The 13,281-nt window shown below is 35.3% G+C and overlaps 1 protein-coding gene and 1 non-coding gene across 19 annotated transcripts in view; one reads left to right on the top strand and one right to left on the bottom strand.

Annotated features, from left to right (window-relative positions):
- Positions 1 to 13,281, bottom strand: part of VEZT (vezatin, adherens junctions transmembrane protein) — a 77,803-nt gene that overhangs the window by 23,789 nt on the left and 40,733 nt on the right. For 17 of the 18 annotated variants that reach the window (XR_011650281.1, XR_011650282.1, XR_011650283.1 and 14 more), the window contains 2 exons: positions 9,212 to 9,359; positions 890 to 1,221 (listed from right to left, as the gene is read on the bottom strand). Coding sequence is in view for 14 of the 18 variants with exons in the window: in XM_058308553.1 (XP_058164536.1) it covers positions 890 to 1,221; positions 9,212 to 9,359 (480 nt within the window). In the remaining 4 variants the exon portion in view is untranslated. The remainder of the gene's footprint in view (positions 1 to 889; positions 1,222 to 9,211; positions 9,360 to 13,281) is intronic. The other variant, XM_058308550.2, reaches the window with a different exon arrangement.
- Positions 11,557 to 11,660, top strand: LOC111765911 (U6 spliceosomal RNA). The gene has a single exon (XR_002798114.1). It is a non-coding gene; the product is annotated as a U6 spliceosomal RNA (small nuclear RNA).

Here is a 13,281-nt window from a genome sequence, read left to right as displayed (position 1 = left end):
TTGTGGAAACTAGGGTCGAGGCTCTCAGTTCCAGAAGCTGTGAGTCCCTTGGTCCCATCGTTATCTCCTCTCGTGTCTTTCTCTCTCTTCTTTATTTCTGTAAGTTCTTCGAGCCAACTTACCACTGAGCTGATCTCAGCACACAAGAAGAAAAAACATAATGAGAGACACAACAAAGCAGGGAATGGAGGTGGCTCAAGGCTATTACGTGCCTCCTTCCCACATTGGAGGTCCCAGGTTCAGTTTCCAATGCCTCCTAAAGACACAAGGACTATGAACAGACACAGAAAGTGAAAACAACATGGGGTAAGGATAAATAAATAAATAAATAAATAAAATCTTAAAACAACAACAAACAAACCAAACATTCAACCAGGGCCAAAAAGCTTGTCCTTTGCTCAGAAAATGTCCAAATCTGCTGGACTTTATTTAGAAAAATAGGAATATACTACTGTCCAATCATGTATAACAATGCCTCTTATAATCTACTGTTTCAGTGCTGGCAGATTTCTTTCAGACTTCAGATTCCAGTTAAAGAGCCCTATTTTAAGAGAGATTAAAGAAACTCAATCTTTATAACCTTCTCCATTTCAACTCTCAGACAGAATAAGCATCTGCTTTTGTCCTAGCTATCTTTCTAGGCTTTTTTTTTCCCCCTCGGCTTTCTAATGAAATCAGGAAATACAAAAACTATAAATGATTTCTCCAAATTATAGTACTTATAAATAATTGTTTCTCTTCTACATTTGTGGCTATAAACCATCCTTCATGCTACATGTCTCAATTTTGTTTCTTCTTTCTAGCTAGGACACAAGCCAACAACTATAATGAAGCAAAAATGAAGTTAGCTAACCATGGGTAAATTTCCTAATATTGCTTCTAAACTTACTCATTCAGTAATGCTTTCAGATGGAGCTGCAAGCTGCGTACTGCTGTATGAACATTATTTAGTTCTCTTGACTTCCGTTGGGTCTTGGATATACGTTGGGGAACTGACTGGTGCTGAGTTTCAAAGTACCGGTAGAATTCATAGCTGCGCTTAAGCTCTTCCAAACAAGCAGAATGAGCATGAGGTAGACCTTGAGTCACATCAGACAAAATAAGATGAGGCAAAAGTGCTGGAGTGAGTAAGGACCCAGGAGGTGAATTAGCTGTAGAAAGTAAAAGGGCTAACCGTCTGAAGAACTCAGAACTCTGTGCCACCCACAGTTGAAATAAAACCTAAAAAAAAAGTGAAAAGGACTAGATCAATAACATATATCAGCCAACATCATCAACATTCAAAACAAACTATACATTTGCTCATTTTAACTTCCGGTTCAAAATTTTCACTTTATTCTAGTAATGAATACAGCTGAGCTGAACTAATGCTAAGATTAGCCAAAAATGTTATACCAAAGTATTAGCCAAGAGTGTTATATCAAATTATGTAATCATGGCATATAGGAACTTCTGATCCCTACATAGCAGGTATACCAGTATTTAATTTAGTACAGTTCTACCCCAGAAAGGAAGTGTTGGAATGAGACAAATCTATTAAAAGTGATCATGAGTCATTAAAATACTTTTATACACAGGAGAAAAGTAGTAGGCCCCAAACAACTGGGGCCAAAAAGCTTGACAGATGCATGAAAAGACATTTCCAGAGACTTAAGACAGTGCTCTTGAATATATTTCTTTGGTTATTTCTGTGATATTGAAGGAGTAAATTTGTTTATTCAATAAATATTTACTGATCATCTATTTGTGCTAGACTCTGTTGTAGGCGTGGAAACATATAGCAGTGAATGTAATAGATCAAGTCTTCACCACTCTGATAACTATATTTTAGTTGGGGAGACAGACATTATAAAAGTAGATTATAGACTAGTAATGTCAGGTAATTAAGGATATGAGAGGAAGAAAAATCAAAGAGGACCAAGTAATGAGGAAGGGACTTAGAGCAGGGAAGTAACTCGATATGATTTACATTTTAAATGGATTATTCAGACCATGGTCAGAAAAGAGTAGAAGCAAGGGATGTCAGTCAGGAGGCATCTACAGCAGTCTAGAAAAGATGATAGTGGCTTGGATGGGGTACACTAGTGTTAAGGCTTTGATATCTGCCACAATCCAACAGTGTGGTGATGACAAGAACAATTTCTATTACTGTAGGAAGTTTTGGTTTTATAAGAAATTTAAAACCAAATGGTAAAGTTACTTGAATTCTTATAAAGGACTGAGTAGGCATTTCTAGGGCAAAGAGAGGTTGATATATAGTCAGGCATTGACATAAAGTTTTAGAAAGAGCCACCAACAAGAGATCACTTTGTTGGATATATTTTACCCTAATTTTTACAGTATAAAATACTAGAATGTGTTTATAGTTCATGGCAAAAAGCACACCTGGAAAATACAATTAAATATAAAATTCCAATCTTGGTCAGGTTCATCGTTAATCTTTATGAGAGCAACAGCAAATTAGTACTACTAGAATATGGAAAAACATTAAAATAATATTAAATTATTAAAAGAATTTACTATAATTGACTTTGACTGAGGTATCAGTTAAAACAGCTATATATATATTCACACACATACATATCTACTATATAAAGCAGAATATTTTTGACGATAGTTTTGTTGCTTTAAAGCCCAATACAGTCTATGGTAAGCTAAATAGATAAGTAAGCTTTTAAATTTTTATATCTTTGATTATGAAATATCTCAAATATACAAAAAGTAACACAAACTACTGAGATTAAGCAAACGTTATTTAGTGTCACGATTTCTAACCTTGCTTCTTGTATTATTATTACATATGTACGTAACTACACTAATGTTTTTTAAGTACATTGCTCTACATATTTTAAAACTGTATACAACTAATTTTATACTGAAAGTTCTATCTCAAATGAGAAATGTTAGATAAAATATAACTAAAGTTTACTTAAATGCATAGCTAAACTGGCCAGAGGAAAAAAATACTCTCTGCCAGAAATGACAAAGAAACTGAGAAACGAATGCGGCAGACAGTGAAAAGACACTTGGTCTGTTTTAGGAATGCAGGTCCAGTCTTAGTATCATATATTTTGGTTTTAAAACTTTCAGAGATAGAAGTGTAGCCTTGCCCTCAGAGATCTTTGACACAAGGACTAAAACAAAATCTACAAACAGATAGAGCTAATGAAGAAGTTTATCTGTCCCAAATGCCTGAATTTAGGGTTCAAAATTATGCCATTATTATGGTCTAGGAAATCCCATGCAAAGAAATCAAAGAAATTGGTCTCAAACCCCAGAAACAGTCATCTAGCACGAGAATCTGCAAAACCTATTCTTGAGCTACACACCCTCAATCAAGGCAGCAAGGGATTCCTCCAGATATCATACTAGTCAAGATGAGGACAATATCCCACAAACAAATAAACAAGCAAATAGATGAGGAAATAATCTAGTATGAACAAAAGGTAGCAGACAACAAAGAGGAAGACAGAACCACTTTGGATAATTTATATTTCAATTTTTCACAACCATGAAATCGGTCATTTTTAGACTTTTATTTAAAAAATTATGAAAATAATGCATTGAGAATCTAATGTAAACTTCTTCTACCATCAACTTATTTTTTAAAGTAAACAAGATCAAATTTCCAAGTAGCTGGATAAAATAACTAGCAATTCTTGAATATGAACAAGATTACCCTACAAATCTTTGTATTTAACCAATAAATTCTGTGACTACTTTCATTCATTCATTCAACAAATAATTCTTGAGCACTTCCCATGTGCCAGGCATAGTGTTAGATGCTGATAATACAACACTAAACAAGAGAGAAAAAAATTCCTGCTTTGATGGAGCTTATATTCTAGTAGGGGAAAAATAATCAACAAGCAAAAGAATGTCTTGGTTGTTGAGCTATACAGAAAATTATAGCAGAGAAGGGGAATAGGGAATGTGAGTTTGTGTGTGCATATATGAGGGAGACGGAAAAGGAGTGGAACAGGATGGGTAGGAAGGTATCTGAAAAAGAGCCATCTTAATAAAGACCTGAAGTAAGTATAGGAAGGGAGGTTACATGAAGGAAGAGAGTTCCAAGGAGCTGGAGGATCAAGTGCAAAGCACCATGGTAGGAATGCACTTGGCACATCCAAGAAACAGCAGAAAGGCCTGAGGCAGAGTAAGGGCAAGCATGGTAGGTGATGAGGTTTCTGAGTTAACTGTGGCTTTTTTTCTATATAAATGGGGAGTCACTGAAGGGTTCTGAACAAAGTAGTGATATGATCTGACTTAGGTTTTAACAGGTTCATTCCAGCTGCTGTGTTGAGAGACTATAGGGAAGTGAGAGTAGAGGGATTAATTAGGAAGTTACTATAATAATCCAGGTGAGACATAATGGTAGTTTGGATCCCAATGGGTAGTGGGGACACAGGAGAGCAGTAGTTGGATTCTGGATATAATGTGAAAATAGAACCAAGAGAATTTCCTGACAGATTGGGTATGAGAGAAAGAGTTAACAAAAATGACTTTAGAGTTTTGGATCACGGCAACTGAAAAAATCTAGTTGCCATAATTAACGGTCATTTTCTAAAAAAAAAACAAATTTATTCTCTAATCACTGTCTCATTAACCAATTAAACCAACAAATCTAAAATTATGCTATTTTTGGTTTGTTCTTTGGATAGGGGAAGCTGCTCTGGATGAGGAAGTAAGTATAATAAGGACAAGAAGGAAATTTTGACTTAAAGCATTTTTACAATGTTTTTGTTTTTTTAAGCAGAGAATATTATAATGAAAAACACTAATTAAAATTTTAAGATCTTTTTCTCCCCAAAAGAGCTATATGGACTTTTTACTAAGTATTTATATATGCCTCCTCAGGATATAATTAGGAGGCTGCTTTGTTTTCCAAAGGTGTGACATTTGCTATTGCTAAGCTTTCCTGAGGGAAGATTTGTGAGCAAATAAAAATAAATCCAAAATATATTTTCTTTAGAGGATACAATGAAGACTACAAAGGAAAGTAAAATGCCCTGATTAATTTGTAAACCATCTTTCACTGGATTTTTTAAAGGCTTTTTTGAAAATTTTCTTTTAAAATCTAACTTACAAAGTTAACAGTAAAATTGTGGCAATACATCATTTTTAAACTTTACAGGTGCTTTCAGTAGTTTATAAACTCTACAGATCTCCTCAAGATAAGGCTTCTTTTCAGAGCAGTCTACAATCCTGATAACAATGCAACACAATTACTGACTTTGTTTATAGGCTAATTATATATCAAAATAGAAACATGATTAAAGTAGGCTGATTTATATATAAGTAATATGGGTGAACAAAAAAGGATCCAGCTATAACCAACATGATTATGGGGATGAGGGCGGGGAGACAACAGAGAACAAATCTCTTATTTTAGAGTAGGTCACATCAGATATAATGAAAAATACTAGCTAAGATTTATTGATCAAATACCCTATGGCAGGTACTGGAGGAGCAAATGTTTCATTCTTAAAACAATCCATTTTATGGGCCACATCAGTAGTCAAGTGATGGAGCAAGTCAGACCTGGAAAATCTGACTCCATGGGATTTACTTTTTCTCTTTTCTGCCTGTATTTAAGACAAAATACAATTTGGGATTTAACATGCTTTTAAAAATCAGAATCTTAAAGAAATAGGGAAATTACTGGGACATCATGATAAGTAAAAAAATTTTTTTTAAATAAATGAAGAAATAAAATTCTTTCTTGGACTCCTTCTTAAAGAATAACAGCTTTTCCATTTTCGTATACCCAGTATATGATCAACTCTATTCAGGAATTTTTTTTGTTTTCTCATTTAATCTGCTAACATCCTAAAACTCATTTGAGAAAGAAATTGACCTTGCTTTTTCTTCATTTAAGAATATCTCAAATTGTCCCTGGAAAAAACTTTATTTTCACTATAGAGTAAACCATGGTCATGATACTGAATTTGAAAATGAATGAAAATCACCCATTGTCCTACCACCTGAAAGAGTAGCTACTAGCATCTTTGTATGTTTTCTGCAAGACTTTTAAAAAAAATGTAATTGTAGCCATTCTGCATATACAATTATGTATCCTGATGATTTCATTGGTTTTAAGAGATATTTTTTCCAAGCTGTTTTTTACAAAATCATCGTAAACAAGTTACTGCTGCTGACAATGGTTCACCATGTGGATCTACTATTATTCATGCAGCCATTTCTCTTTTGTAGCACATTTAGGTTGTGTTCAACTTTGCACTACTATAAAAAGAAACTGATAAGCAAGTGGTACATAAAACATTACTATAGTAAAAATATTTACTAATAATTAAGAAACATTCACAGAAGTGGAATTACTAAATCAAAGGATATACCTTTTTTTTTTTTTTTTTTTTTTTAAAGAAAGCAGAAACTGCTACAAATCTTGAGTATAAGGAGTTTGAAACCCACAAACAGGGTCTGGCAAAACAGCTGACAAGTGAAACTGAGTGTTCTACCAAGCTGAAGGCCCGGTTATTAGATCATGAAGCTTGTATAAAGAGGTTAAATATGCAGACTGCAGACTGAAACAAATCCAGATAGCTCTAGAGAATGAAGTATATTGCCATTCCAAGCAGTCTCTGACTGATCATTCTGTCAGTGGCCCACAGATGTCAAGATGGTGCCTCATGATGATGATATAAGTGGTGATTTCCTGAAGAATCCTTTTGAAGAGGAAAAGGTATAGCAGGCACAGTTATACCACGGACCTCAAGTTATCCCCAGATAGTTCCCCTGATTCTGACCTTGGGTTTGTAGCAAATACTAAGAGAGGAAGAGGCCTAGTGCTTGGAAAACGCTTTCAGAAATTATGATAGAAGATTACTCAGAACACAGCTGGGAGCCCACCACCTACCTAGAGTCCACCACCCTTGTCCTTGCTGGGAGCTCTAAAAAAAATCACCTCTAGTTTCCTAGTTCTCCAGAAAGAGGTATACTTGCCAAGGACAGAATTGTCTCTGAGCAGCCTCAAGTGAGCATTTTAAAAAAATCACCACTCCCTAAGATGGCTCCCTTGTCTGTTTGCTCATTGTTTTTGCTTGTTGTCTGCTTGCAGTCTAGTTGTTTCTTCTTTAGGAGGCACCAGGAACTGAACCCGGGACCTCCCATATGGAAGGTGGGCACACAACTGCTTGAGCCACATCTACTCTCTGCCCATTTGTTTTTGCTCGCTGTATGATTGTTGTCTTTTCTCATTGTCTGCTCCTTGTTTTTTCTTGTCTGCTCATTGTTTTTGCTCAATGTCTGCTCATTGTTTGTCTTCTTTAGGAAGCACCAGGAAATGAACCTGGGACCTCCCATGTGGGAGGCGGGTGCCCAACTGCCTGGGCCACACCCACTCCCTCAGGTGAGCATTAAGGAGGAAAGTAGTAATGTGCTAGAAGTGCTGATGGGCAATGAAGGAGAGTCTCCTCCCTGAGGTGCCTTCCCTCTACTCCCCTCCCCAAAGTGAAAAGCAGCATTTATAGTGAAATGTATCTGGAAGACCTGGGTAGATTACGTCTGGCTTCCTTCAATCCTCATCCTGAAAGGACACTCCAACCTTCACCTGATGAGTCTAAGCACAGCTTCTCCATTCCTTCCTTCTCCAGCTCCCCTTGAACAGCTAGCAGGTCTTTACCAAAAGCACATCGAACAAAGAAGAGAATTTTCAAATCTGGACAAGCTGCATTTTAAGGATACTGAAGAACTTAAATCATCTTTTGAATTTGCAGGGGACATGCTGAGGCAGTGTGAAGGAGATGGCTTCATCCTGCTGGAGACATGCCTCACATGGATGTTGCCATAGCTGCCATGACCTCTGTCCTGTCCCATATCACTACCTTAACACTGACCAGAAGTCAGCTGGAGAGCAGAGGGAAGAAGGAAAATGGAAACAGCACTTGAAAACGAAGGAAAAAAGAATAAAGTTAGCAGTGTGAACAACAAGAAACTTTAGTAAGGAAAAGAAGAGAACTAGAAAAGCTGGATCAAGAAAGGAAGATGATTAAAGAACCACTGAAGACTGAAAGGGAGAATTAGAAATGACTGTTCAAGAAATGAAAGATAAATGTGCTTGTGGTGAAAATCCTTTAGTAAAATATATGCAGCTCATTGAGCGAGGGAGAGCTCAGGACTTGGCAGATAAGAGCTCAAAAACAACAGACACACTGTTTCCTGGGGACAAAGATCAAAGTTCATAGGCCTTTCTCAGGAAGAACCAGATGACTTTTGGTGATAAGTTTTGCTGTCCAGCTTCTTACTCATATATAACAATGGGAAGTTATGTTACATAACAGGTTAGCCCTATACTTTCTCTGTCATAAGATAAAATTCTTAATAAAGGATTTATGTGTAAAAAACAAAGCAAAATGGGTCTCGATATATATGTTATCAACTATAGTTGCACTGATTTTCATATTATCAAGGGAAGTTCTAAAGAACAGAAATAAATATATAAGTGGAGCTTGCTAAATACTGTAAAGGAATTTTTAAAAATTTGGACTGATTTCTTAAAAAACACTACTGCAATTCTATTGCATACAGAGTTTGTAACTTGCCTTAACTTATGATTTTCCATGTTATTATTCTTCTGCAATATTTCTCTACTACTAACTCTAAAGTAGTCCATCAAATGAAGAATCATAAATCATTACCAATCTTATTTTTTTAAAACTTTTAAGCTGTTTCCAGAATTTGCTGCTGTAGTAATGTCAGGATGAACATATTTTGGGTATATCTTTGATTACTTCCTGAGATAAATTCATAAGCATGAAATTGCTGAAGTAAAGTGTACATACCTCTGTAAAGACTGATATTCACTGCTGCAGTGAAACAGTTTATATTTTCATCACTAGTGTGTGAGGTCTCCCTGAGTCTTCATTAAAAACGAGTATTATCAATTCTTAATATCCTTGGGAAAATGGTTAATTATTATTTTCATTTGCATTTCTTTCACAAGATTGAAAAATTTATCATTTTTATTTGGGCATTAAAGATAGCTTCACACATATCACTCAGGCCTTTATGGTGATGGCAATCAGCAAAAAATGAACGGAAACTGGTACGGTATTTATGTTCACAACCAAAGACACAACTGAAGTGCATCTATCTGTCTTTGGCTCTTCCCTTCCACAAATGCAAGTAGGCTGAAGCCATTTGTAAAGTTATGTGCTTCCTCTTCTGAAATCTGCTCTTTACTGAGTCCTACCTTCAACGCAGGTAGGCTGAAGCCATCTGTAAAGTTATGTGCTTCCTCTTCTGAAATCTGCTCTTCACTAAGTCCAAGGCCCAGCTCCTTAAAAGGCACTACACAGATGTAGTTGGTTACATTGTCACTCTCAGAGTTCAGGGGGTAGGTTAAATTAGGTTAAGGCAATCAACAAAGCCTTTACATTAAAGCACAAAGGGTATAGTAAAACTGCCCAAAATTACATTTACTAATATTTATTATGAACGTTTCCTGGAAATTTACTTCAGTTTTTAAAATAGAAACTAATTTTAAAATCTAGTATGTCAACATAATAACTTAGATACCTTACAGGATACTTGTGAATAAAATATTTTTATACCTAAATAATAAAAGTTCAAATCTTCAAAAGTGTTAAAGTGCTAATTTACATATTTTTGAAACGTACCTTTGAAAGTGTTTTGTGTAATTAATTGTACCCTGGCTCAGGCCATCACTATGCTACTGTAATAATGCTCTTCTTCTCCCAATCTGCATATTGCAGGATATCAGTAGCATGATCTGAAATACATAGACCTCTAAAATAAGTAGCACTAAAGTTGTTCTATCTAGGTTCGTTGACACAGACTGTTTTATAAACTCTTTCCTCTTATCCTTGTGGGCAAGTATCAATATAATTCTGCAATTTTTTCCTTTCAAAATATATACACACTATTCTTGATACTGAATCATTCTTGCATTTCTAGCATCATCCTATTTGGTCTTATTATGATAATCTTTTGATACAGTAATCAATTAAAATTCTACTGACATGGGGAAGCAGCTGTGGCTCAATCGATTGGGCTCCCATCTACCCTATGGGAGGCCTGGGTACGCGTCCCAGGGCCTCCTTGTGAAGACAAGCTGGCACCCGTGCGGAGAGCTGAGGCAGCAAGATAATGCGACAAAGGGAGACAAGCAGACACAGAAGAACCCACAGCGAATGGACACAGAGAGTAGACAGCTAGAAACAAGCCACAAACGAGGGGAAATTAAAAAAAAAAAATTCTATTGACATGTTTTGAATCTCCATTTGTGAGAGTGGCCCATAGTTTTTATTCTTTGTAATAAAGCAGAATTAAGAGATAATTCTATCTTCATTAAAAAAATGTGGGGGGAAGGGCATTCTAACCTTTTCTATGGTCTGAAATACCATGTGGACCTAGCAGTTTAAAACTTTTATTCATTTAGTCTTGAAAAGGTAATACATGCACAGGTTCAAAATTCATGAGGAATTAAGGGTACAGAGAAGTCTGCTTCCTATCACTGTCTCTCAGCTACCTAGTTCCCTACCCAAAGGCAAAGGAATCATTATCGCTGGTATCTCGAATATTCAAGATATTTATGCCTATATAAAAGCAAATTCAACTATAAATGTATATAGAAATACATATTTACATACATAACCACACATCCCCAAATACATATATACACATAGTCCCTTTTACATACAAAATGGAAGTGTACTGTATATACTACTGTGGTTACTTTGTCCCCCACCCCCTGGCCCCATTTAATATCATTTGGAGACCATTCCACATTAGTTCATCAAGATTTATCAAGTTTATCATTGATTTTTTTATAGCTGCAATTTTCCATTGTTGACAAGTAACCAGTTGTTTTCTTTTTTAAATGGCATATTTTTAATCATATGTCTACCTTTTCAAGTTTTTAACTTCTTCTTGAGTCAATTTTGGAGATTTATTTCTTTTAATAGAAAATGTGTTTCTCTTACATTTTCAAAGTTGTTGCCATAGAATTACACATACTATCCCCTTATAATTATTTTACTTTCTTCCATGTCTATGTTTATGTTCTATTATTAGCTTTGTATATTTTTGCTTTTTCTTTAATCAGGCCTTTGAGGGTTCATATACTATGGACCCTCAATATATGAGGCCTCATATACTATGAACCCTCAATATATGAGGCCTCATATACTATGAACCCTCAATATATGAGGCCTCATATACTATGAACCCTCAATATATGAGGCCTCATGTATTGGCCTTTTCAAAGAAATTGTTGGTAGAATTTTATACTTTAATTTCTTAAGACATCTTGTGTGGAGAATATGATCTGGCTCTGCCTACCTCTGAATCTGATCTCATAGGCCACCCTCTGAGTTACTCTGCTCCATTCATGACAATCTTCTTTCTATACTTTAATCATGCTAAACTCCTTCCTGATATAAGATCTTTATAATTACTAGTGCATCTCACTGGAACTGTCTTCTCCCAGATCTTTCTTGTTTTTTGGATTCCACTTAAATGTCAATGCCAGCTATGTAGGCCTTTCCCTACCATCCAATCAAAAGTAGTACTCTAGTGCTCACTTTGGCAGCACATATACTAAAGTTGTAAGGATACAAAGATTAGCATGGCCCCTGCACAAGGATGACAAGTAAATTTGTGAAGCATTCCATATTTTTGAATAGGTATAACATGGGATATTTTTGGGACACTGGAATTGTTCTGAATGACATTGCAATGATGGATACAGGCCATTACACATTTTGTCAAAACCTAAAAAATGTGCAGTGCCAAGTGTGAACTATAATGTAAACCACAGCCCATGGTTAGTAGCAGTGCTTCAATATGCGTTCATCAATTTTAACAAATTTATCACACTAAGCAAAGATGTTAATGGGGAAAAGTATGGGAGGGGGAAGGAGTGAGGTATATGGGATCACCCTATATTTTCAATGTATCACTTATGTAATCTAAAACTTCTTTAAAAATAAAATAAAATAAAAAGTAGCACTCTATCACTCTCGATCCTATTCCCCCAGGATTTTTTTCTCTGTAGTAACTATATTTGAAAATTTCATCTATTTACTTTTTAATGGTTATCTCATCTACTAGAAGCTAAGTTTCATGAGAACAACGGTCTTGTCTGTCTTGTTCAATGCCAGACTCCAGTTAATTAGAAAAATGATAGTACAGGGAACTCATAATTTGCAATCTCTGTTAGGCTATTACCTCTCACTTCTCTACTCATTAAAACATAAGCTACACGAGGCAGGGACCAGGTATATTCTTTTTCCAAATTAAAATTCTTTCCATTTCCAAAGAGGTAATATAATAGAGTAAAAATATTTAGAAAATGTTTTAAGTCATAGGTCCCAGTCAAGACACAAATTCACCTGTTACTAATTGTCTGACTCTGAGTAAGTCACTTAACCCCTATTTTAATTTTCTCATAAAGTAAATCTAGCTATAAAGGTTTGTGTGAGGAAATAATGATAGAACTTAAAGGATTGTGCAAACTTTAAGTATTATATTTAGCAGTGCTATAGCACGGAGCAAACTAAAGGTACAAAGTAGTCTTTTTGACCCCACTTACTCACAGATAGCAAACATATATATAAATCTTAACATAAAATATTTTATTCCTTTATTTTCTGGCTAACAAAATTTCTTAATTTAGCAAACTTAAGTTATAGACTTTTACTGGCATGCAATCTTTGAGTTTTCACTATACACCAGACACTGCCTTAGCACTTTTCATGCACTGATTCATTTGATCTCAACAAAAATACAGTGAAGATGATTATCTTTATTGCCATTTTGAAGATGAGGAAAGCAAGACACAGAGAAGAAACTTACATAAGGTCACACAGGCAGTAACTGATAAAGGCAAAATTTTATCTTAGCCAATAAGACTCTAGAGTATTTTTAGAACAGAGAAGAATTTCCTGTTGGTAGTTAATTATCATATCATGATGCAAACTTGCCATTTTCACCATTTTCAATAATTTTTAAAAAGTCAGACCTAGCAAAGCTAAGCTCTTTTGACTTTATTCTCTGGACCAGCAAAGCGAGGGATTTCAAGGATTTCCCTTGTTGAAAATGAGCCACACAAGAGCAGAACTTTCTTCCTGTCTGTTATTGTCATTCTCCCTGAAATTCACTTCCAGCTTTAAAATAGAGTGATAGTGGAAATTAGTTTCAAAATATGCAATCTCAGTTTATAGTTAACTTTTACAGGATGCAACTATAAAATCTATATAAAAGACTTCACAGGGAAGAGGACTTGGCCCAGTGGATAGG

The sequence above is a fragment of the Dasypus novemcinctus genome, chromosome 12 (assembly GCF_030445035.2).
Source record: "Dasypus novemcinctus isolate mDasNov1 chromosome 12, mDasNov1.1.hap2, whole genome shotgun sequence".
NCBI lineage: Eukaryota > Metazoa > Chordata > Mammalia > Cingulata > Dasypodidae > Dasypus > Dasypus novemcinctus.
This window is presented reverse-complemented; position numbering and strand designations above follow the sequence as displayed.